The 27,466-nt window shown below is 33.1% G+C and overlaps 2 protein-coding genes across 5 annotated transcripts in view; one reads left to right on the forward strand and one right to left on the reverse strand.

The window, feature by feature from the left end:
* The window catches only part of LOC124363324 (fatty-acid amide hydrolase 2-A-like), a 41,396-nt gene extending 37,517 nt beyond the window's left edge, over positions 1-3,879 (forward strand). For all 3 annotated transcript variants that reach the window (XM_046818569.1, XM_046818571.1, XM_046818570.1), the window contains exons 10-11: positions 1,518-1,700; positions 2,677-3,879. In XM_046818569.1, coding sequence (XP_046674525.1) covers positions 1,518-1,700; positions 2,677-2,796 — 303 coding nt within the window. In that variant the 3' untranslated portion in view covers positions 2,797-3,879. The remainder of the gene's footprint in view (positions 1-1,517; positions 1,701-2,676) is intronic.
* The window catches only part of LOC124363322 (fatty-acid amide hydrolase 2-A-like), a 47,732-nt gene continuing 23,827 nt past the window's right edge, over positions 3,562-27,466 (reverse strand). For both annotated transcript variants that reach the window (XM_046818568.1, XM_046818567.1), the window contains exons 2-11: positions 16,970-17,149; positions 13,766-13,985; positions 13,193-13,410; positions 12,930-13,041; positions 12,145-12,305; positions 11,144-11,284; positions 10,531-10,635; positions 9,704-9,871; positions 7,378-7,560; positions 3,562-4,672 (exon numbers count right to left, since the gene is read on the reverse strand). In XM_046818568.1, the coding sequence (XP_046674524.1) occupies positions 4,511-4,672; positions 7,378-7,560; positions 9,704-9,871; positions 10,531-10,635; positions 11,144-11,284; positions 12,145-12,305; positions 12,930-13,041; positions 13,193-13,410; positions 13,766-13,985; positions 16,970-17,149 (1,650 nt within the window). In that variant the 3' untranslated portion in view covers positions 3,562-4,510. The remainder of the gene's footprint in view (positions 4,673-7,377; positions 7,561-9,703; positions 9,872-10,530; positions 10,636-11,143; positions 11,285-12,144; positions 12,306-12,929; positions 13,042-13,192; positions 13,411-13,765; positions 13,986-16,969; positions 17,150-27,466) is intronic.

The following is a 27,466-nucleotide window of genomic DNA, read 5'->3' on the forward strand; positions in this document are numbered from 1 at the left end:
ATAAGTATTGTTTTTTTGTTTGCGATTTATTATATTTATTCTGTTTTAAGTTCTTGAAGAAATCTTTTAACTTTTCTTACGAATAGTATGATATAAATTGTAATATTTGTTTTCCATTTTTATACATTTAATCAATACTTTATCAAGACAATTTATTGAATGAAATTATTAAATCTGTTTTAATTTATAGCATCTGTATCAATGAGTTTTTAACTGTCAATTAATTTAAATACAGTATTATTGTACAATTAAATTAGCTATAAGTACCATTCTTGATATGAAATCTTAATATAGCATTTATGTATAAAAATATGTTAAATAGGATTTTTTGAGTTGTTAAATCATTAATTCATATTGTTTAATAAGCTAATGTTCTTTTTTAAAGCTACTATATACACGTCAACAATCAGTAGGCCTACTCTTAAAGTTAGATAATGGAAATATAACCATTTATATTGCTGGTCTTGGCTGATATTCTCAAAAAATATTGTATTCATATTCAAATCTCTGTGATATTTAAACGATTTGAGTATCAAAAATGGTATTTTTTCTGACAATATAAACTAGCAAAAGCACTTCCACTTTTAACATCTGACAAACCAACAGCAACAATAGCCATCTTCCTATTTCTCTGCTTAGTGTTTTCTCCAAAATAATTGAGAAAATGATCAAAGAACAACTATTATTATTTTCTGTAATAAATAATTTTCTGAGCGAGTGTCAATTTAGGTTCAGGAAGGGCAAAAACATATAAAACGCTATGTTCAGTATCAATAAAGAAATTAATTAATCTATTCCTGACAATAAATGTGCAATGCTAGTCTTCCTAGAATTCAGGAAAGCATTTAATTTGGTGATAATAAATAATTTATTAAACAATATGGAACTGATCAGGATATAAGAATTGTCCTTGCATGTTTCAGCATTTATGTTTGGTAGATTAAAGTGTTTCAATTTGTGGTTTGGAGACTGATGAGTTGCCCGTGGACTTTCAAGTGATCCGAGGAAGTGTGCTCGGACCGATTTTATTATTATTATACAACAACAATATATCAAAATTAAATTGAACGGAAAACTTTTACTATCCACAAATCTCAATATTTTCTCATGGCAGGGACTGGATTTATGGATCTATAATATAGTATAACAAATGTCTTGATCAAAATGTCTTTTCAAAAAACTTGGAATTATAAGTGTGTGAAAGCAAGTAAAGAAAAGATTCTTCAGCATTAAAATAAAATCACTCAAAGTTCAATGTTCTCTGTGTTTTTTAACTGGAAAAGTTTATTTTACCATAAATATCCACAATTTAAGACAATCAATTGTTTTGTTGCCTTATAACATGATTTACTTGTATTAGACTTAGTTGCCCTATTTATTTTCTAATTGTTCCTATTACTGCTTTTGAATGATAATTTCTAATCTTCATTCTTTTATTACTGTTCATGATTCTTTGTTAAGTCTAATGACAGTTCCCATGATATTTCTCTGGGTTTTGCACTGACCAACATGCGCAGGGATATCTCGGTGACAACGGTGTCCTGCTGTACCCTACATTCCCTGACCCTGCTCACCTCCACATGCAGATCTACTACCGACAGATGAATGCAGGGTATCTGTCACTGTTCAACCTGGTGGACTTGCCGGCCACAGCGTGTCCCATCCTCATCAACAGCAAGGGCCTCCCTGTCGGTATCCAGGTATATATCTTCTGTATTTTATCAGTAAATATTTCTTAAGACATGACACTACAGGTGTCCTTTATGTGTTAAGTTTAATAACTTTTCACAATATCCACCATTTAGTTTTAGTGCCAGGAGACAGAGTGAATTTCAGTAAATGTCTTAGAATACACTTATTCAGAATAATAATTATAAACATAAAAATAAATTATTAATATAAACATCAGAAGTAGAGGGGCCTGTTTGATCATGTCCATTTCATTGGCATGATTTTTATAAATTTTTGTTATTTAACGTCTTTACAGTGTTTTGGAGGTCATTAAGCAGGCATGTTGATTGAACGCAAAAAACTCAAAACACATGAGCGTTGTTTCAAAAAGCAATCAAACACAGTAATTCCACTCGTTTCAAATATGGTTACATGTAACCTTGTGTGAAGGTTATCAGCTGTCCGGTGTGAAGTCGATGATATTGCATTTTTATGATACGTACTGAATTAATTTATCAGTATTTATTATTAAATAAAATAAGGTATTTAAACAAAATTTGCTATTGCCTCAGTGAACTTTCTGAAAACATGTTTAACTAATGCAGGAGCTACAAGAATTATTTCTATATTACTGTAAATATTGAAAAATTCTAATCAATGTAGTTAAGTAAAGAGATCTTTTATTGTTCACAGATCTTCACAAGTTGTGTTTAAGGTTTAGACCAGGTTTCTGGTTTCTGACTGAAGGCCTTGTGTTTGTCGTGAAATAAAAATTAGGCGATTAATTTCAAGAAAATATACAAATGGTATATTGGAGTAAATTGCATGAATTATAAAACTAAGAGAACTTTTCCATAGCTTACAAAAGCACTGTAGAGATATATGGGGAATCCTGATATTATAATATGATCGGCAACAAATTAAATCCAGCACCACAAAATGGCACTCCATTCTTCAGGGATAAATATGCTTACCTTTATTTACCTTTTTTTGTTTCTCTGTCAGGTGATAGCGAGCAGAGGGCAGGACCGCTTAACTCTCGCAGTTGCCAGAGAGATGGAGAGAGCTTTCGGAGGCTGGGTACCTCCCACAGGCACTAGCCTACTGGAGGTCAAGACTTCATGACCTGTGCTCCGTACCCTGTCATGGAGTACTCTTAACTCCACAAATTTGTTCTATCAGTGGCGTAACTAGGACTTGGCTATGAGGGGGGGGGGGTGAAAGTGATCGAAGGACACATGACACCGGGGGGTATGGATTAAATCTGAATAAAACTAGAGTTAAGTCAATTAGATAGGCCTAATTTGAAGTTACATTACAACTCTGTTTTCTAAACAAGCCGGATTTCTTTTACATTTAAATTTAAAATAAATAAGGATTTTGGGGAGCTCCATACCCCTCATCTCCCCCCTTGGTTACACCACTGTGTTCAATAATGAGGTAAGAATTTTTTTAAATTGTACTTAATTGTCTTGTATTAATGTTTACATTCTTCATAGGTCAAAAAGTGACGTCACCATAGATAACATGTTTCCCAAAGTCATGGGAATAGTTACAATAAGTCTAAATAATTTTCACCAATTATATATAGTAAACTAATAGATTCTTTAAAAATTGATAATTTTATTTACACTACTGAAAAATATTTCTCACCAGTAAAATATTATTTTGATGCGACAAACTTGCAATTAAATTAATTCCCTTTCGCAATCTGTGATAGTCATAAATTATGCAATTACAAACTTAAGGTTTTAACAAGTTTAAAGAAATCTTGATATAATAATTAAATAAATATATAATCATAACCAAACTGTTCACCAGAGCCATTCAGTTCAGAATATATAGTACATGAATTTTATATTTAAATAATTGAAGAGAAAACAACATAAGTATAATTTAAGTGTTTTATTTTTCCAACAATTATATAAAAGTGTAAAATTAACTTAATTAAAAGTAATTAACCTAGTTTATATTTAATAGGTAATATCATCAGCATACAATAGATTGTTCTTAGCTTACCTTATATAATACAACAATATGTACAAGATAAATACATTGTTTACAACTAGAGCGTACCTGACCTTTATTTGTTTACATGTGTGTTTTTTTTTAATATGTATTCAGTATCGATTACATGAGAATATTTTGGTTGTTTTATAATTTTGATAAAGAATATAACTAAATGAAATTAGTTTTCTTCTCCCACTACTTTAATTTATCAATAGTTCCTATATGTAATTCTCAAAATATGTATATATATAATTTCAATAAACATTGAATCACAAAAAGTAATTGTTCCGCCGAGAATCGAACCCGGATCTCTCAATTATATAATATTCATATATATATGAATATTAATTTATAATAATATTAATAATGCAATCATTTTTTAATGCTTGGTGTCTTTTGCTACATAAATGTTTATATGATATAATTTATTATTTTAGCGAAGAGAAGAACATATTACTCCACATAATGGTTTGCTCAGACAGATATGTAATACATAGGAATTGAAAATAAACACCTTCTTTGGGACTGTCAAACAATTTTAAAATCAAATAATTTTGGGAATTATGTTTCTCAACTGTTCATTATTCTAAATGTCCCAATGGTTCACAACCTATAATAAACATTTATTCACAAAACATCTGTATCAAATTCCTTCAGAGTATAAAAAGGTAACAAAAACATCCTGCACAGCCTAAATATCACCATCATCGTAAGTACTGGTCCCATATAGAGCGGCAGCACCCTCGATCCTCGAGTCAGAATGATCAAATGTCGACCTTGATCATGAAATAGTGCCCCTCTGTACGACCAGGAGGTAGAAGGGTTCTTCTCAACCTTGGATGGTCACTTTATCCAAGGTCTGCTTGGGGTTGGGGGCAGTCTCCTTCTCCTGAGTGGGGATAGATGGGGGTGGAACCCACCCTCCGAAGGCAGACTCCAGCTCCTTCGCCACAGCAAACACTAACCTATCCTGATGCTTGTTGGCTGCCACCTAGAATCAGTTAGAAACATTCAAGAAAGTGCATCAAAGAAGTTTTTTTTTTCTTAGGACAAGAAGCTTATAAATTGCACTTAGTCCTATAAGGACCTTAGCACTGCTGTGGAGTGACAGGATATTCAGGATAGGTAAGGTTAGGGTGTAGGGGCCGCCTCATATTGAGATCCATGAGGAAGGATTAGGGCACTAATCTCAAAGTCAAGTCCCTTAGGAAGAATGGGAGGCCAGCTCTGAACCAGCCTCTCCAGTCAAAGCAGGCAAGGGGTGGCATACCCTTGTTGAACCTCTGATACTTAGGGAACGAACCCCACCAATTCTAACAGTCATCTCCTGCAGTAGACCTATCGAATTACCCTTGCAACCCAGAATCTCAACATTTGCGGTTAGTGATTTAGTGATTGCAGCAGCTCCCGGACATCAGCTTTTGCTGTGTCCACTGGTGGGTTCAACTGGAAGCTATAAACTAGCCAGAATTAATCCTAGCTGGGTTAACCAAAGGAGTTACACAAAAGATTATTATTGATAGAATTTTTTCAAGTTTAAAAAATAATTCTATACATTTACTGAAGAGGAGTGATGGTATGCATAAGAGAAGAAGGGATTGAACGGCTAAAATTGAAAAAGCATAAAATAATTTTAATTAAGTAGTGGTGTGTACGGTTACATATTTTAACATACAAGCAATAAATTTATGATTATAAAAATATTATATTGACTAAAGATTATTTTGAGAAAAATGCCACAACACTGGTAATTCATACAGAAATCACTTTCACAAAATGCTTCAATAGTAAATGAATAAATGTAAGAAACAGCACTCATAAATCATGTCTTTTCTTTGGCTGTCATTTGCTGACTCTATAGTTCATATGACCTTGAAATTGTCTGTACAATATACACCCCCCTACAGGACTGACAAGACTGACAGATAAAGATACAATTTGGTCTTTAAACTGATGAGCTGTAATTCTCAATTATAGGTTTTTATATTATTTACTGAAGTAAAGCTAAACTGTTCCATAAGAAATAGTTCACTGTCATCCATTTCCTGTTAACAGGGCTGGTTAAATCAATTTCTTATTTTTTTAACTGATTAAAAGGAATGACTGGTTCTGCAAGAACAGCTAATTCAAATGCGGCTGATTGAATCTTAACTAGTCTGAGTGGTTTATAAATTTAATCTTATCTTTTAGGCTTTAACAGCCGGCTATAAGGAAACAACCTTCATTTTTTCCACATTTTTTCTGTAAAGTGCATACTTTTTAATATTTAAGTACAAAATATTTTAACTTTTTTCTGAATAACCTTTTAAAATATCAAAGAATGATGAAAAATAAGGCTTAGATGTCATGAGATGTAACATTATCCTTATAGATTAACTTCAAGATGGTCACCAGTAACAGCAGGTTCTTAATGGGGGTATAATAACTATTTATAATAGTATGATATCATGTGTATGCCTGGAGTCTACAATTTCATGTAGTTTGGCTCAGTCTACATTGGGTAAAAAAAATATTTAATATTTAAACCCATGGTGAACACATTAGGCACACTAAGTGTTAGGATACACAATAAACAGCTGCAATCTGACACAGTTACAAAACAAAACATGCAATTGAATTCAACAATACAAAATTACTTGTATATCAAATCAAATCAAAATTTATATTTACATGAACATAGAGTACAGTAATGGCGTCGTTATTAAAGATGTGTACATTTCATATCTTAAAATTGTGTTTACAATAATAGCTTAGTTGAAATCAGTCAAGAAGATATAAATAGGTAACAGTTAGAGTTAAAAAGAGATGATGAAGCTAAGTTTATATATGGTACAGAAATGTTACCATAAATAGTCAGGCATTGAAAAATTCTTCTAGGGTGTAAAAAGATTTCTGTAGCAGCCAGGTCTTGAGTGATGTCTTGAAGTTCTTGTCTTCTCTACGTCTCTTCAGATCTTCTGGGAGTTGGTTGAACAGTTTTCTCCCCATGTAGGAGTAGTATAAATTCCTTACTATTATCCAAGAGTAATAAGAGAAACCTCACAAATACTCAAAATAGTAAAACATACTCATAATATCAAACTAGATTAACAGAAGTATTTATTACAGAAGCAGCATCAAATTATCAAATAGTTGGCAGTTAGGAATAAAGAAGCATATTGGTTGTCAGTTCCTGCCACTCAACTCTCTCTATCAACGATAGGTTTGATTTTAAATCAGTTGCCTGAAGATCACTCCCAAAACCAAAGATAAATTACTTCAATATATTTATTAACTGTGTTAAAAAGTTTTTAAAGTCGATTGAACTGAAAAGATTAGATGACAGTTAAGAATTTAAAGTGCGTCACAAGACAAATAACGTAATGATATTCCAACAATTTCTCAATTTGGGTTTCTTATTTTTTAGTAAAGAGGCTCTTACTATACCAAATGCATTTGAATCAGTTGCTATTATGTTGTATTAGTTTTAAAAAATTTGTTTTTGAAGAAAAACGGTACAACGCCATTTGCAATTTTTATTGGCCCTCCAGGAAATGAACCTATGACCTCTCGATTAGAGGACCACAGCCTTTTCCGCACGCTAAGGTGAAACAGTATTCAAGATGTTGTTTAAATTTTTGTAACTCAAATCCATCTACAATGAACTACAAATTAACATAGGACTTTACAATTTTCAACGTAACGTGTGTACGGTACCTGAAAGCCGACGGGACGTCCATCCTTGGCCAGCCCTGTAGGGCAGGAGCAGGCTGGCAGCTCTATCAGGTTGAAGAGGGTGAAGTAACTGGTGTTGAGTAACTTGTAGTAGAACTGCTGGTGGTAGTTTGCCAGATCGTTGAAAGTCGGATACAGAAATACCCCGTCATCGCCCAACATCTCCTACACAATATTTGATGATTGGCAACGTGAATAGTATCAGTTGTATTGTCATTATTTTCATGTACTACTTAAACACTTATTTAAGGTCGATTCATTATCAACTTCAAAGACAATAAAAACACTTCAACTAATTACTGAGTTTCCTGATTCTTGGAGGGATTGTCTTTTTCATCCTATAAAATTATGCTTTTCAATAGCCATTTTGGGCTATATTACTTTTTCAAATCTGATAAGTACAGTTTAAAAATACAAGAATTGGGGTTATTATAATTATTTATAGATACACACTTGTTAGGTGACACTATCACTCTTTGACTTTCATTTTAGTCATTTTTAAGGACTTAGCTGAACGTGAAACCTGCTGACCCAAATCCATTTTTAAACAGGTGTTTAGTTGAGATTTTGGATCACCTAAAAAATTTGGATCATTTTTATTTTACAAGAGAACCTTTTGCTTTACAAACCATTTAAACTGGCTGAGTTAGTTCCAAGCCTGAATAAAAATTTGGATAGGAGGAAACATAATTATGGGAACAAGCAGAATTTTCTTAAAGTAGATTTCTTAAAAGAAAACATGACTAAGGGGAAAATATACAGACCAGATTGTGAGAAATAGTCGATTTCAAGGAGTAATAAATTTCTGAAATTCTTTACTTGGCAACATGTAGTATTTTAAACAATACAAGGCCAATTGGAAACCTTGTCAGAACATTTCTCAGTTTTTATAGTCAAAATTGGACTTTGTATTAAATTATACATGAGCACAACATGTACAAAATGAAAACATCTAAATGTTCCTGTCAACATTTTAAACAATAAATTGAAAATGTTTTGAATTACTGAAGAATAGAATTAAAAGTGTTCTAAAATTGTTACATTTATAGAATGTTAATAGAAAGTCTGGGGAACCTCTGATAATATTGTCCTGGCTCACACTGGCAAAACTAGCCTCTGATAAGATAAGTAAAAACAACTGATTACACTGGATAAAGTCCATAGATTGTATAATGTAGTTCTCCTGCAGTTATAAATTCACAATAATTCTTTTAACTTTTGTTATTTGCTATGTTTGATATTTAAAACCATTGCTTGCTTTGGGTTTCCCTTTTAATATCTTAAAAATCAAAAGTCACTGAGTGGAGCTTAAAATTAAAAAACTTTAGCTGCCCTAAAGCCCTAAAAGGTTAATTATGCTTAGGTTGTAAGTATTTAATTCAGACTTTTCGAATTTTCAATTGGCTGCCATTTTGTTCTAGGTTAAGATATATACCTCTAGTTTGCTAGTTTTCTTTTATCAGGATCTTTTAAAAGAGAGGTCTCTTGATGGGGCTTGTAATTTGAAATTTTTGAGAAATCTCAGAAATCCCCCATTTTAGGTTTGTGAACAAAGTAGTAATTATGCCCAGGTCTCTTATTGGATAACATAATTTCGAACATTTGCCATCATCATGTTCAAAAATAATGTTATGATATCCTTTCGTCATCCATGATCGAATGAGCTTCTGATTAAGTTTTCTAATGAATGATTTATGAATGTAAAGCAGGAAACCTTAAATATCCTCCACAGAAAACTAACCTCTTTTAACCTCTTCAATAAAACATATGGCATCATTTGACACATTATACCTGTTATGACTACTAGTTTCAAACACTTGGAAGGACTCTATTGAGCTTGAGAACTGGAAACTCAAATCTGGTGCTCTTCAGTGAAGCTGGAGCTATTCCTTTAAAGAGTTTTTGTAACTGGTCACAAATGGACTGCAATGGTAGGCAATGGTGCACACTCAACTGAAGGTGCTTTGTCCATCTTGAGGAACTAGGACCAGAAGTGCTTGTTCCCATTGAAGAGTTAAATATGTATTACTTGATCTCATTGCCATGTCTAATTCACCCATGTCTTGATGTCCAAGATTGGGGTCAAAGTTCATCAACTTCTTATCTCCTCTCCCACAATCAATCTGACCATCAATTTTAGTGTTCTATTAGGACAAGAAGCTGAGAAATTGCACCAGTCCTAAAACAATTTTTGTTCTGCTTGTGGCATGACAGGATATTCTGGGTGGGCAAGATTGAGGATAGGGGCCCTTGATAAAATAAAATGTTTAAGGTTCAAAAGTAAAATTAGAGAAACAGTTTTGCTCACGTCAAACTTCTGCATCAACGTTCTCTTGAGCTCCAGCATCTCTGAGAATTCCTTATCCGAGATGGAGTCTGCATACTTCTTGATGGGTCCATAGATGAGCGGAGGATGAGTGTGCTCTGTGAATCCAAAGATGTACTTGATGTAGGTCCACAGTACGCTGTTCCACTCCTGTAAGCAAAGATTCAATTTTGTTGGTTAACAGTAATTTTTAGTATTAAGGCTGATGTATGATCTCTCATCAGTGGCGGATTTAAGGGGTTCTCTAGAGGTCATGATCCCTCACAAAAATATTTTCCAAAAACATATTTTTTATTGAAGGAGCTCTTCTTATTGGAAAAACTATTTTCTATCAATTTTAATAAAAGAAAACTCACAATTATCCAATAGTTTTAGTTTTTGCACGAGACCTTTTGAAATCAAAGATGCCATCGTCAGGTGTGAATCAACAATTTGAAATAATATAAATATTTTACAATTTTAAACAATTATTAGCTGAATGAAGCTTAATACAAGATTTAGATAATTAAAAGTAAAATAAAATAAATATTACTATATGTATAATAGTTTGGGTCAAAAAGAATTTAGTTATATTTTAAAGAAAGGATGAACTTTGAATTGGTCCAAAATCATTGTTTAATATGTTATCTGTGTGTTTTCTTATGTATAATGTTTCATAAGCATTGAGTTCTTCTTGTTTATGGACTTGTTATTCAACTTTATTTAGAATAATACAAAGTTCTAAAAGTGTTTAGAAAAATCAGCCCCTATCACTAATAACTTATATTTCATGTTAAACCAAGAAGTTGCAACTTGTATAGGCTACTTACTGCAGGATTGTCTTCGGTCTTCTGGTAGACTGAGTTGCAGGACTTCATACGTAACATAACCACTCCGGCCACCTGGTAGACTTCTTCCAATTCTTTTATTTTTATCTGCAAAACAAAATTCTTTCTTTCTAGAGACAATCTTAATTTTAGCCCAATAAAAACAATATTATACTGCAAACACGTTAAACCCCTTGTTTAGTTGTAGAATACATAGACATCTCATTTCAAACATATAATTAATACACATATAATGTATTAATTAAATATTTTGAACAAAATCCCAAACATTTTAAAATTTCATCATTTAAATGCTCAATAAATCTTTACAAGAAAAACTAAGAAGCAAGTGGGTGCATATTATTTATCATACCTTTCAAATCACATATCTCCCGTTATTCTAAGATTAAAAGTAAGGACCTTAACGTTCTTGAAAAATAAAATGGTCATTATGAGGTTAAACTCAAGGTAGTTTCTTTATACCTGCTCTTCACAAACATAAACTATTCTTGTAAGATATTTTATTTTTTAAACTAACACAAAGCAAAAACACGACTTGTTAGGAAGTTAAATAGCAATAATCAGTTTCTTAGTAAAAAAAAATGAACCAACCAACCTCTTGAGCAATAATATTGAACTTGTTGGCAAAGTGTGCCACAGCTTTCCTCATCGACGTCTTTATCTCAGGGTGAACTCTATCAGCAAGGATGGAGGGGTCTTCCTCTATGTAGAATATCTTGATCGTCTTCAGATCTACCTGCAGCACAGAGTTTATTAAAGGTAAAGATATATCAGGGTCAACTCTATCAGCAAAGATGGGCGGATCTTCCATATTTACATTTTGATTTGTTTTCAATTTTCAAATCAGTATGGCCAGAATAGTTTGACATGTGGAATACTACTTAACAGTTTCATATTTTTGTTCGCAGCTATTGTACTCAATGTACAATGTGTTTAACTTATATGATATGTAAAAGCTTTAATTTAGAAATGGGTTTTGATGAAATTGTATACAATATCTGATTTGATAAATTATTGTTTAGCTGCTATAAATAGTTGCAAGTGTGTCTCTACCCAAGGGGTTTGTTTCTCATTTTAACAACCATTTAGCAGCCTTTAGTCAAAACCATTTTCTGCTCCACTGAGCACTATGCAATTTTTTTCTAAACCCTGTTTTCTTTTCAGTAGCCTTATCTGACCTGATTTTTATATCTGTTGACAACTGCTTTGACATTTGCTTTTACTGAACTAATTTGGAAGTTCTTAGCCAATTCATCATGGTTTTGTATATATATATATATATATATATATATATATATATATATATATATATATATGTACAACACTTCCTATAAATAGTTATAGTCTTCATAAAAAGATTTAGGATATTTGCCATCTAAAATCGTTATATGATACAGAAGGTATAACACAACGTTTCAGGGATTGGAATCTATCCTCTTCATCAGGTGGAGGAGGTATTATTAATACATACAAAAATTAATTTTTGCTCTTCTGATCTTCTTCTTGTTCTTTATTCATACTTTCCATCGTAAATAACAAACTTTCATAACTTTTGTACCTTTACTGATCCATTTAAAACTGAAAATGACAACTCACCGGTTGCTTGAGCCTGAGGTTTTCTCTCTTGGAGGGATCGCTGATGGAGTGGAGATACAGAGGCAGGTCTTCAGCGTACCTGCACATCGGAGCTATGGAGAAGAAGTTTCCCCACGACTCGTCCTCTGACACTGGAATGTGACCATCTATCCCAATATAACCTGCGGCGAACAAAACAATACTTCTAGTAAAATTGGAAATTGGTTTCTAGAGCAAATACTTTAAATTACAGAATAATTATTTATATTAACCATAACTAAATATAGTAGCTGTAGCTGATACGTAAATAAATTTTATAGAGATAAAATAATTTTTTATGATAATGTAATGAAATTGTGTAAATGAGATTTCCTGGTAACACTGTGATTACGTATACAATTTTATCAGAATTAAAATCAAATTTTAATCAGACAAAATTAAAACACTTAAGCAGTACTAATTATGGTTAAGGTTTGACATACCAAGTACCTAATCAAACTCTAATCAGACTTCTTAGAAATAGTAATTATATATATATTAAGAACAGTATGGACTCATGGAGCAATTGGAACATTTTTAAATATTACTAAATGTTAATAAAAACATTACTTTTCCAAATTGTTTATTTTTTGAACAAGGCCTTTTGAAACCAAAGGTTTCATCATCAGGGGACTCCACAAATAAATATTTACATTATTTTTGTTACAACTAATATTAAAATAACGTATGGTGTAAATATGCAATTACAAAAATTTAGGAAATATTTCAGCCAGTATGAAAAATTAAATATGACATTGGCCTAGTACCTGGGGTGGGTTTGTGACCGTATACTCCACAGTAGAGAGCAGGCAATCTTCCTGAGCCTCCGATGTCAGAAGCCAACCCTATCACTGACGCACCAGCTCCTAGTAGAGCAGCCTATAACAAAAATATTGCTCAGAACGGTCATTCCTCACCAATATTCCTTCTAAATCAAAAAAATAAATTACTTTCTTCTTCCTTTTCCCCAAACATTCCTTTTCTCCAAGAAAAGATTTTACTATTATAATATTGCATCAGAAAAGCTAACCTCTCCACCCGAAGAACCACCTGGGGTTCTCCTAGCATCGTAGGGGTTGTTGGTACGACCAGTGACGTTGTTGAAGGTCTCCCAGCACATGCAGACTTCAGGAGTGTTGCTGACCAGTAAGGGGATACACCCTGCCTCCTTCAGTCGTCTGACGAAGCTGGCGTCCTCTGTCGCTACTCGCTGCTTTGGCTTTACTCTGCCGCTGTTGTGACTCATGCCTGAGCACAAAATTCAACCAAATCAAAGAAAATTACTACAATATTTTAGTTGATGCCAAAAATAAGGTATAAAAATCTATGTGGTTTTGATATGAATATTCATGTATTTACAGCCCTTTTGGAATTATTTCCTAGTAGCCATATTTTAGAATAAAGAGTAAAATACTAAAAAATTATATTTAAATGTATGGGATGTGAAAGGAAAATTATACATATAAAGGAAGAAAGAGGATCCTTCAAAGGATAGAAGTATACTGTGTAGGATGATAAATTGTAAAATTCAGGTCAGAAGATCAGGCTTTTAATTTATAGTTGTTGAGCAGTTATATGTGTCCAAGTTGACTGTCGTACTTGCCTTTGAGTGCTATGCTCTCCTTGACTGTGATAGGCACCCCCAGCAACGGTCGCTCCTCTCTCATCCTCTCCTCTGTCATAGTCCCAGCTGCTAACTGCAAGTCCACCTTCCTCGCCTCCTGCAGGGCTTGCTCGAACCTGTCCTGCACCACGCAGTTCAGTTCCGGATTCACCGCTTTGATCCGAGCTATGTACGCTTGCACCACATCCTCACACCCTATCTGCAAAAGTTGTTTCCTTGATAGAATATACATTCTATGTCTAAACCTAATTACTTACTGACAATGGCTGATTTGAAGGGAAAACAGGATTTTGTACCTTTTGTTACAGAATGCAATTTTAAAGAGTTTAAATGACTGCCCTTAATCTTCATTGGAGCAAATTTGTTTGAACATCATCAAATTTTACTTTCAGGATTTCTAGCACCACAATTTAATGTTTCCAATCCAATTTAAATTTTGAATTTACATTATTGTTCATGAATTTGACATCAGTTCTATTCTACTACACATTAATTGTATTAGGTACAACTGTGTGACCAGTCATCTATATTAAAAGATTTGATAAGTATTTTTTTCTGCAACTCCTATCTACAGACAGGTTTTTACATGTTACAAATGTATGAGGTGTGGCTAGGAAATAACCAAACTGAGGCTGAAAACAAACTTTATTTAGAGATATTTACTATTTTATGCTACTCCCTTCAATGTACTCCCCTCCTCAATCTCTTTAACTCTCCACATGAATTCTCCACTGTCCATAACAATGCTATAGATCATTTTCCCTAACGCTATTCATGACTTCTATCCCTTTTTCTTTTACTGCGTCAGTAATCTCAAATCTCATTCATCGCAAAGCTGATTTGACCTTAGGGTGTCAAAAAGTCATAGGAGGCCAAGTCGGGTGAGTAGGGTGGATGAACTTAGACAGGATTTTGTGTTTGGCCAAAAACATCTTCACTGACGTAGTTTTGTGAGCTGGAGCATCGTTCTGATGGATGGTCAACGATTATTTTTACCAAAAATTGTTCGGATTTCTCTGTATATGCTCATGTGGGGTAGTCAGGATGCTCTAATACTTAATGAACGATCTTGTCGAACAAGGTTTCCGATCTTTTCAATGTTAGCATCAGTTTTTTATAACAATGGTATGCCACTGCGTGTGTCGTCACTCGTTTCTTAGTACCTATCATTAAATCATTTAAACCACTCAAACACTTGTGTACGTCATAAACATTTGTCACCGTACACTTGTTACAACATTACATTTTATGATTCAGTTACAGATTGTCCAAGTTTGAAAAGAAATTTGATGTTTACACGTGGCTCTTTGTGGAAACTCACCATTGTTCCGATGCAGAAACAAAAGGTTAACTGCTTATAATTGCTGCTATGGGCAGAAAAATATGGGAGCCCGACGAAACTCGAAGAAGAGTGCGAGTGGTTCACATGACTGGCCGTACGATATTTAGCCTTATTTCATGCATTCTGCAGTTCCACCAATACTAATCTAGTTATTTTCTTCACCATACCTCATACTAATTGGTATATTATCTAAGTTGATTAGCATATCAATTCCACAACTAATACCAATGACAAAGCGATATTGAATCTTCTAAATTTAACCAGCCTTTGAGACAAACCATCACATTAGTCTCAAAGCCGACTGGCTTCATCAGCCACCAACTACATGCCAGGATTTACAGCATATTATTATCATCGCCCATGGGCGTATATAAAGGGGGGCTGAGGAGCTCAAGATCTCACAAAATGTTGAAAGATGAAAATTAAAATCGCACCCAGGATTTTTAAGCTAGAACACATTTACGAGGTATTAAAGCTCAATAATTTCCCTGGGAAAGATTCCTGAGCCCCTATTTTTAGGGGGTAATTTATACTTCCTAAACCACCCAGTGTGCCAACTCCCCCCCCCCAAATTATTTTCTGTATACAACACTGACACTGCCAACTCTATCTCAGCTTTACAGAGACATTGTACAATGGCACAGTCTAGTAGATACAGCGGTTATCTTGTCATGACCAAGTCAAGCAACGTCGAGCGTGGCTGCTGCTTGGATGGGTGACCGCTGAGCGATCCTGTCCTTGCAAGCAGCCCGCCTGCCCGGCCGTTGGTGGTGGTTCGGAAATCACCTTAAGCCATTGGTCCCCAGGTTAAGTGTTAGAGAGGGCTTCTTTGCCCTATCTTCATCTGGTAAAAAGATATTCTTTAACCTTTTTTGTATTGGGTAAACCCGTTCCATTACCAAGCCTACATTGCTATAGTATATCCCACCAATATACAAAATTGCATGTTAGCTAAACATTTATTTTGTATAATAATTAACTTTACTGTATAATGTTCGATATTACATCTATAACAGAAGTGTTGATCCATTATAATAGACAGAGTAATATTTTAATTGCATGTTAATTAATTAGGAGCGTTACTTGAAATGGTTTACAGCCCAGAATAAAGCACTTTAACTGTTTACATAATTTTCAGGTTAAACAGGCAAGGTAACAAAGCAAATCTTTGAATATTCATGTTGTAATTGGCTGAAAAGTGCACAACAAATTGAAACATCTGATTGAAAAATACTCTTTTAAATTTTATAAAAATAAACTTTTATGAATGGCTGTTACAAAACCCTTTCTATAATATTGATGAGTTTTTTATATTAACAAAATAGTCTTTTAATGATTGTTTCAAGACAAACTGATGATATAATCAGTGTTATTCTCAACTAGACAATTAATGTCTTATATTATTATATACATACTATTTTTGGATTATACTCATTAAATATTATTTAGAGACAATGCTATTTAGTCTGTAGCTGAATTATTAGACTTTGTCAATGCATGTAATGTTTTATGACAAATAAATGAATTTATTATTATTATAAGTTGAGGGGACACGTGTATTACCAATGATGATTCTGGTCTATTAAATGTTGACTGTAGATAGAATATTTAAAAAATGTAATACTGTAAGCTATGTTTCGGTGCGGTGTGTACTGAAAACTTTGATGTTAATTACTTATTATAGTTTCGATCAATAGGTCACTCTTTCAAACCGGGTTGTTAAGCAAGGTTATGTCCTTATATCGTACAGTGGTTTTGCGATTGAAGAACAACCAATGTATGTGTTTTAAGTGAAATAAGAGTTAATAATAGTTATATAAAGACACCTTGAGCACTCGTACCTCTCTGTTCCTGATTTTCTCGGCCAGGGAGGTGGCACTGTGGAGCAGCAAGTTGTTGTCTATGGCCGGCAGTGGAGTTTTCTTACGGAAGAAGCTGAGGATGCGGGAGTAAGGCCACACCGTCAGCCGCATACTCCACACCAACAACCACACCACCCACTTCGCTAGTCTCCCCCACATCTGGTAACAACAAACAGACTTCAACTTTGTAACTTTAAATCTTGCCGTTGACTGTCCATCCGTGCGATAACTGTTGACAGACAGATCCTAAAGACTTGAAACTTAGTAAATAGGTTCTTCTCTTGAAAAACTATTGATTTCAAACTGCGTCAAAAGATTAAAAGTACAAAATATTGTAACATTTTTACATTGGTCCTATACATAAACATGATGGCAACAAGAGTTTCACAGATTAAACAAAATGTCTGTCATGTGACACTTATCATGTGACATAGTAACACAAAATGTGATGAAGTTATTTGACGATTGTTTGATATGATATTCATTATGTTCTGGCAGGTCATTACATATTCTTTTTTATCATTTTGTTTCTTCCTGTTTTTAAACTTATTCTACATAGTATACAGCAAATATAAATGTTAAGATATCGTCTAATCTTGAAAAGAAAAAAAAACAAACAAACTTAAATATTCTGTACAAGGAACAGTAATATTTTTCTAAATAAGTAACCCCCAAGGCTAAGCTTATTGCAGGAAAACATTGTTCAAATAATTACAAGCACAGCTACCAGTTATAATATAATATAAACTTTAAGGTCAGAAATAAAACACAACAATGTATAAACATTATTTTTTTTATTGTGATCACAAAATATCCAAGTCAGAGATCCAGTGACTAAAATAAGCCTGACCAGTAACTGAGTGCATGGTTCATAAAGGGCATACACATTTCAAATTGTTTTTAGTGTGTGGTCTTCTTTCTTCATGAGTATTCTTTCTTCCTCCTTGGATTAGCTACTTGGAGTTGTTTGTCCATTGACATTATCATAAACTAACAGTAGAGTGCTAATTGTGACAGGAAGGTAAGTTGCTGATGACAGCTGAATGTCATCAATACTCTCATCATCTCAGACTTGAGCTCTGATCTAAAGAATTCCATACTCAAACTTTCATATTGTAACTAAGCTTTGAGTATAAGAGAAATGCTTGCAGGATGAAGCATTCAATTATGTACCAGAGATATATAGCTTTGCAGTCCGATGCATCGTCCCTGTAATTGAGTAGTGAATGTCTCGGCTTACTATCCCAGGGACTCGGGTTTGAATCTCGGTTCGGGCAGAACGTTTTTGCATACTAAGAAGTTATCATTTGATCCTATCCTCAAGTAATGCAAAACAAGGTCTATTTGGAAAACATCAAAAAAATTACTTTATCCAAGGAGTTACTCATACCTTAGTTTGTACCTTGGTTTAAAACACTACTGAATGGATTCTATCAAGTTTGTATTTTTTTTTTTTCTGAAAAATTAAAGGAGAGTTAAGGAAACAGATGCGAGTAAACTGTATACAAAATAGTTTCAAATAAAAACACTAAATTGTGAAAACATTGTAAAATATGTGCATTTATTCGCACAGTAACTCTTTTTATTTTATTTTCACAAATACTCTTATTTTGATTTCAAATGTTGGTTACTTATTACTCCAGTTTAATTGAAAAATACTTATCCTGGTGCTGCATATATATTTTGATATGGTGATTATTAGACTTATTAAAATATATACGAATACAAAAAAACCTTATTTGGAATAATTTAAATCAGGTAAAGTGTTGTAATAACAATAATCGTGTGAACATTATTACATTTTAGATGATTTAATAAACATTAATGTTGTGTTTTAGAAGAACGTTGTTTCTACTACAAAATGATTTATAATTAAAACAATAAGCAACATTAATATTTAGGCTTCATTATCTGTATCTTGACAGTGCATCCTATATTACAACGAACTTCATATAACAATAATCACAAGGAAACGTGTTGTGGTTAAGCGTTTCTCATCTAGGTCGCAGCACTAGTTGAAAGCCACAGCTCGTTGGATTGTGGTATGACTGTGTTAAAACAAGGTTGAGGTTATGTTTATACATGCTTCTACTGTCCTCATAAACTTCGCTTTCTTCTTTTAATTTAATTAGCAGTGTTTATTCGAAGTTTTACTACAATTGTTTTACACAATTAGTAATTAATTTAAAGGTAAATTAACAAGTATAATTTTATTATTTTAACTTAAAAGTGAATTAATATTATTGTAAGGTAAGGACCAAACTGTAGTGAAACCATCTTGAGTTTTTATCTTAAGAATAATTAAACCTTATGCACATTTTCAACCTTAATTTTGATCATAGCTTTATGAAAGATGTCTCGTTTTGAAGTTCTCGTTACGCGTACAAATTCTTTTCAGTTTTTCAATATTTTAAAAAAATAAGTCAGAAAAACATGTTGTAAAGTGCTCTTATCCTTACACCGAAAGCAGAACACAAGTGACGGTAACATATTCTTTTGAAAATAGTAGGCTTTAGATTGCGTATGCACATATTGTCTTGACTGGGGTAAAAATTCAAAATAAATTATAGTACCAGAAATATCGTAGAGTAGAAATAGACGCTTTTTAATTTAAGTTGCATTTTGCAATCCACATTTATTTATTTTCTTGGTCAGTGCAACATAAACACAACTGAGGAATCGTAAATAGATTAGACCAGGAGTGAATTTAAACGGGAGGAACTGTGACTTTTTGATCTCAGTAACTTTTTACTCTAACGATATATTTTCATCATTGAGACAAAAAGGCAAGGTGCAACTTGAAGTATCTTAGATAGAGAGTAAATTAAAAGAGCCGCTTTTTTATCAAAGTTGGTCTTAGTTGGTATATGTTGCTTGATCAGGGTACAAGACAAACCCAACTATGGCACTGGAAATACCTTAGACAGAAAGTGAATTTAAACAGATGGCAGTTGACAATTTTTGAACAAATTAGGTTTTTTAGAGATTTATTTGTACATATTTGAATTTAATCATAAAAAATACCTAAAATAGACCAGTCCAAATTATATTTAACTTTTGAATCTATCTACCATGGATACTGAAATACTACTTCTGTTTGAAAATGGCATAGAGCTTCATCTTATTGCATAATAAACGCTTAGAAGGCTATGCTCTTGATCTTGAGAATTACGAGAGAAGCCGCGTGTGAGTTTTGAACATTTAAACGACAAAGTACAAGAAATTTTCAAATTTTCTACTGATTAACCCTTAAAAATATCGAAAACTAAAAACCGTTTGAAGCGTGTTTAATAATTTCTTTAAAACGCGATATCTCCCATAATACTACGACAAGAATAAGGCCGTAAATGTACAGCAATTCTCGCAGTCCGACATGTTACAATTATTGGGATTGTCCTCCTGACATAATTTTCACACTTAATTAAACGCGACTGAACAGTGCTTCAATTCAAACTTTCACGTCCAGCCGTTAGCCAATTACCTCATCAAAACCGTGTTATTGTGTTATTCCCACGTCATTTACAGTTGTGTATCAGATCCCGATCTCTGTAATGTCTCATCAAAGCGTCTCTCCTGCAGCCGCTTGCCGGCCGCATTACTGTACATACAGGGTGTTTTATTTGAAACTTCAAACTCGTATTAAAATACTTTATAGCCCGAGTATCAAAATTCTGTAAACGGGAGTGTATAGTACTAATTGGGGGAACAAAAAAATTATTTTCAAAATGGGGGTGCTCACCTCCATGCCTCCGTAACCAAAGCCAAAATTTTGAAATGGCAACTAATACCTTGTGACACCTCAAATTTATGCTCATAAAATGCTGTATTTTGGTAATAAAAATTTAAATCGGCCAAGCCGTTTGGTTATCAGCACCCAATTATGTAATTTCTAACACAACAATTATTAGTCTACAAACTACTGTACTACTGCTAATAACAACAAAATTACTCACTGAATACTGTCCTTTGTAAACTTCAAATCAAATGTTCAAATTCGTAGCCATTGTTGTTCAAGCAAAAATATAACCGATTTTGAAATTCTTGCCTAACCTTTCTAAAAGTTTCTCTGGTTAAGCATCTGCACTCAGCAGTGATCCTGTTTTTCAAGTCTTGGACACCAGTGGGTGTGTTTTAAAAACTGCATATGTTTTATTTTTAAAACTTTTTGTTCCCCAATTAGTACTACACACCCGTTTACAGAATTTTGATACTTGGGCTATAAGCCTTTTAATACGAGTTTGAAGTTTTCAAATGAACACCCTGTATATCAGTGATATCACGACAGCAACTTTCCACCGTGAGGTGAGAGGTGCATTATCCAGGCAGTGTCGAGGTCTCCCTCGCCACGACCCGAGGACATGGAGGAAGGGCAAAGGAATTGGGCGTTTTATCGCAGTACTACAGTATATTGAATTACAAACAAAATTGTTATGTGTAAGTCTCCCTTCAGACACGTCGCTATAACATTGTTCAAAGTCTTGTCTTATAAGTTTAAACTTACAGTAATTATCGATATCCATCACACAAAACTAGACTTTAAGTATAAGGGCCTACTGAACATATGAAACCAACACACTTTCATCGTTATTATTGAGGTTTTATATTCTGCGGAAGTATAATTTACCTTGTTTTACAAGAAAGGGAGTTGGGTAACGTCCCTATCTTATCTTATCTTATCTACTAATGCCTCCCGCTATCATTGCGTGGCAAAACAATTGCGACGGAATAAAAATACCCCTCGAGATAGTTTCCATCACTTAACAGAATAACATTGTAGAGAGTCTGATCACAATTATCGAGAGAGTAATGAAATATTAGAATGTGTACACATCTATAGAAACGTTTGGGTGGTTCATATGGGCTGATAAAATGACACGATTATACTCCAGTGGGGAAGTAAAATGTCTATTTTATGTAATAGTAACATTGTAGAGAGTCTGATCACAATTATCGAGAGAGTAATGAAATATTAGAATGTGTACACATCTATAGAAACGTTTGGGTGGTTCATATGGGCTGATAAAATAACACTATTATACTCCAGTGGGGAAGTAAAATGTCTATTTTATGTAATAGTAACATTGTAGAGAGTCTGATCACAATTATCGAGAGAGTAATGAAATATTAGAATGTGTACACATCTATAGAAACGTTTGGGTGGTTCATATGGGCTGATAAAATAACACTATTATACTCCAGTGGGGAAGTAAAATGTCTATTTTATGTAATAGTAACATTGTAGAGAGTCTGATCACAATTATCGAGAGAGTAATGAAATATTAGAATGTGTTGTACACATCTATAGAAACGTTTGGGTGGTTCATATGGGCTGATAAAATAACACTATTATACTTCAGTGGGGAAGTAAAATGTCTATTTTATGTAATAGTAACATTGTAGAGAGTCTGATCACAATTATCGAGAGAGTAATGAAATATTAGAATGTGTACACATCTATAGAAACGTTTGGGTGGTTCATATGGGCTGATAAAATAACACTATTATACTTCAGTGGGGAAGTAAAATGTCTATTTTATGTAATAGTAACATTGTAGAGAGTCTGATCACAATTATCGAGAGAGTAATGAAATATTAGAATGTGTACACATCTATAGAAACGTTTGGGTGGTTCATATGGGCTGATAAAATAACACTATTATACTTCAGTGGGGAAGTAAAATGTCTATTTTATGTAATAGTAACATTGTAGAGAGTCTGATCACAATTATCGAGAGAGTAATGAAATATTAGAATGTGTACACATCTATAGAAACGTTTGGGTGGTTCATATGGGCTGATAAAATAACACGATTATACTTCAGTGGGGAAGTAAAATGTCTATTTTATGTAATAGTAACATTGTAGAGAGTCTGATCACAATTATCGAGAGAGTAATGAAATATTAGAATGTGTACACATCTATAGAAACGTTTGGGTGGTTCATATGGGCTGATAAAATGACACGATTATACTTCAGTGGGGAAGTAAAATGTCTATTTTATGTAATAGTAACATTGTAGAGAGTCTGATCACAATTATCGAGAGAGTAATGAAATATTAGAATGTGTACACATCTATAGAAAACGTTTGGGTGGTTCATATGGGCTGATAAAATAACACTATTATACTTCAGTGGGGAAGTAAAATGTCTATTTTATGTAATAGTAACATTGTAGAGAGTCTGATCACAATTATCGAGAGAGTAATGAAATATTAGAATGTGTACACATCTATAGAAACGTTTGGGTGGTTCATATGGGCTGATAAAATAACACTATTATACTTCAGTGGGGAAGTAAAATGTCTATTTTATGTAATAGTAACATTGTAGAGAGTCTGATCACAATTATCGAGAGAGTAATGAAATATTAGAATGTGTACACATCTATAGAAACGTTTGGGTGGTTCATATGGGCTGATAAAATAACACTATTATACTTCAGTGGGGAAGTAAAATGTCTATTTTATGTAATAGTAACATTGTAGAGAGTCTGATCACAATTATCGAGAGAGTAATGAAATATTAGAATGTGTACACATCTATAGAAACGTTTGGGTGGTTCATATGGGCTGATAAAATAACACTATTATACTTCAGTGGGGAAGTAAAATGTCTATTTTATGTAATAGTAACATTGTAGAGAGTCTGATCACAATTATCGAGAGAGTAATGAAATATTAGAATGTGTACACATCTATAGAAACGTTTGGGTGGTTCATATGGGCTGATAAAATAACACGATTATACTTCAGTGGGGAAGTAAAATGTCTATTTTATGTAATAGTAACATTGTAGAGAGTCTGATCACAATTATCGAGAGAGTAATGAAATATTAGAATGTGTACACATCTATAGAAACGTTTGGGTGGTTCATATGGGCTGATAAAATAACACTATTATACTTCAGTGGGGAAGTAAAATGTCTATTTTATGTAATAGTAACATTGTAGAGAGTCTGATCACAATTATCGAGAGAGTAATGAAATATTAGAATGTGTACACATCTATAGAAACGTTTGGGTGGTTCATATGGGCTGATAAAATAACACTATTATACTTCAGTGGGGAAGTAAAATGTCTATTTTATGTAATAGTAACATTGTAGAGAGTCTGATCACAATTATCGAGAGAGTAATGAAATATTAGAATGTGTACACATCTATAGAAACGTTTGGGTGGTTCATATGGGCTGATAAAATAACACGATTATACTTCAGTGGGGAAGTAAAATGTCTATTTTATGTAATAGTAACATTGTAGAGAGTCTGATCACAATTATCGAGAGAGTAATGAAATATTAGAATGTGTACACATCTATAGAAACGTTTGGGTGGTTCATATGGGCTGATAAAATAACACTATTATACTTCCAGTGGGGAAGTAAAATGTCTATTTTATGTAATAGTAACATTGTAGAGAGTCTGATCACAATTATCGAGAGAGTAATGAAATATTAGAATGTGTACACATCTATAGAAACGTTTGGGTGGTTCATATGGGCTGATAAAATAACACTATTATACTCCAGTGGGGAAGTAAAATGTCTATTTTATGTAATAGTAACATTGTAGAGAGTCTGATCACAATTATCGAGAGAGTAATGAAATATTAGAATGTGTACACATCTATAGAAACGTTTGGGTGGTTCATATGGGCTGATAAAATAACACGATTATACTTCAGTGGGGAAGTAAAATGTCTATTTTATGTAATAGTAACATTGTAGAGAGTCTGATCACAATTATCGAGAGAGTAATGAAATATTAGAATGTGTACACATCTATAGAAACGTTTGGGTGGTTCATATGGGCTGATAAAATAACACTATTATACTCCAGTGGGGAAGTAAAATGTCTATTTTATGTAATAGTAACATTGTAGAGAGTCTGATCACAATTATCGAGAGAGTAATGAAATATTAGAATGTGTACACATCTATAGAAACGTTTGGGTGGTTCATATGGGCTGATAAAATAACACGATTATACTTCAGTGGGGAAGTAAAATGTCTATTTTATGTAATAGTAACATTGTAGAGAGTCTGATCACAATTATCGAGAGAGTAATGAAATATTAGAATGTGTACACATCTATAGAAACGTTTGGGTGGTTCATATGGGCTGATAAAATAACACTATTATACTTCAGTGGGGAAGTAAAATGTCTATTTTATGTAATAGTAACATTGTAGAGAGTCTGATCACAATTATCGAGAGAGTAATGAAATATTAGAATGTGTACACATCTATAGAAACGTTTGGGTGGTTCATATGGGCTGATAAAATAACACTATTATACTTCAGTGGGGAAGTAAAATGTCTATTTTATGTAATAGTAACATTGTAGAGAGTCTGATCACAATTATCGAGAGAGTAATGAAATATTAGAATGTGTACACATCTATAGAAACGTTTGGGTGGTTCATATGGGCTGATAAAATAACACTATTATACTTCAGTGGGGAAGTAAAATGTCTATTTTATGTAATAGTAACATTGTAGAGAGTCTGATCACAATTATCGAGAGAGTAATGAAATATTAGAATGTGTACACATCTATAGAAACGTTTGGGTGGTTCATATGGGCTGATAAAATAACACTATTATACTTCAGTGGGGAAGTAAAATGTCTATTTTATGTAATAGTAACATTGTAGAGAGTCTGATCACAATTATCGAGAGAGTAATGAAATATTAGAATGTGTACACATCTATAGAAACGTTTGGGTGGTTCATATGGGCTGATAAAATAACACGATTATACTTCAGTGGGGAAGTAAAATGTCTATTTTATGTAATAGTAACATTGTAAGAACCTACATTTTGACATTTCTTCTGTATAAGCCGGTAGGGGTATTCCACTCACTGTCTGCGGACCCACACGACGAGACCCTGACCAAAACACCGTGATCACTGATGAAACTCCTTCACTTGTGAAGATTGAGTCAAGTTCGGCTGGTGGTCAAGTGTATTGTCCTAGCGGGAATAATTGACAGCCCCGACATTGTTTTCACAGAGGCTGGCCTCTTGTCTTGGCCTATTTAGTAGAAGGACGAGAGGCCTAAAGTGTGAACCCTGAACTATCCAAACACTGCGTTTTCAGAACTCATGTACTTTTAAACTGAAAGTTACCAAATACAATTCACTAATAATAAAAGTTTCTATATGAAAAACTAGTATAAACCAACCGTATCTTTAGGGTATTATTTTTCTGGTTCTAGTCTGCCAGTAAACTTGTGAAACCTTTCTCTATCATACTACCTCCTACTTATCTATTCCATTATACTTTTTCTCAACATTTCCTTCTTACGTAGCTGATATTATGGTGTAATAAAATATTCTAACAACCATTACAAATCAAAATAATGCATCATTGGGTTTGAGAGAACTTCCTCCATAATTTTATTGACTATTTATTGTCATTATTTTTTTAAAATAAGTGGATCACACTTTTAATAAAATATAGATATTTAAAAGTAGGAGGAACTGAAACTTAATAATATAATTAAAGGGCTTAAATGCGGTGTATTTAGAAGAAACTACATAATCAAGTACAACTTTTAACCTTACTTAACAGTCGTATTACGAGTAATTATAAAATCTCTCAATTCAAAAATAAATTAAAACTGCAATTATTTATATTTGTAATATTTTATATAAACTATTAACATAAACTTACAATCGTACATTTAGGCTATATACATTTAAAACACTTTGCACTTAGCGAATAAAATGAATAAAAAATTCAAATTGAAAAGCCCTGCTTGTTCCACATAGTACATACCCGTACAGAAGCAAGAACTCAAAACGTTCTGTAATATGGCAAGGTGCTAGAAAATACTTTCCGAAATTAGAACCTAAAACTTGCTCAAATCTCAGTATCTCTACATGAATCCGATGGCGATAGCATGTCTAATGAAACAATCGGAAACTTAATCCAAATCGATTAATTACTCATTCTACAAGTTTAACGAAATGTCTGTTCCTGGCGTAACGTGTATAAATAAAATAAACAAACTTTTCGTTAAACCCTGTCCCAGAATAGTGAAAACGAAAAGTACTGTACAACCAAATTGGTAACTTTTGACTTATAAATGTAACATTTTGGCTTAATATTATAATCAGTGTCTATACATCTACTTAATTTTGTAGAGGTAACTACATTTTGCGTTAACCCTTGTCCCAGAATAGTGAAAACGAAAAGTTACTGTACAACCAAAGTTGGTTACTTTTGACTATAATAATGTAACAATTTTGCTTCAATATTATAATCAGTGTTCTATACAATCTACTAATTTGTGTAGAGGTAACTACATTTTCGTCTAAACCCTGTCCCAGAATAATGTGAAATACGAAAAGATACTGTACAACCAAGTTGGTAAACTTCTTGACTTATAAATGTAACATTTTGTTATATTATAATCAGTGTCTATAATCTACTAATTTTTGTAGAAAGGTAACTATCATTTTCGTTAA

This window comes from Homalodisca vitripennis, chromosome 5, assembly GCF_021130785.1.
Source record: "Homalodisca vitripennis isolate AUS2020 chromosome 5, UT_GWSS_2.1, whole genome shotgun sequence".
Lineage (NCBI taxonomy): Eukaryota > Metazoa > Arthropoda > Insecta > Hemiptera > Cicadellidae > Homalodisca > Homalodisca vitripennis.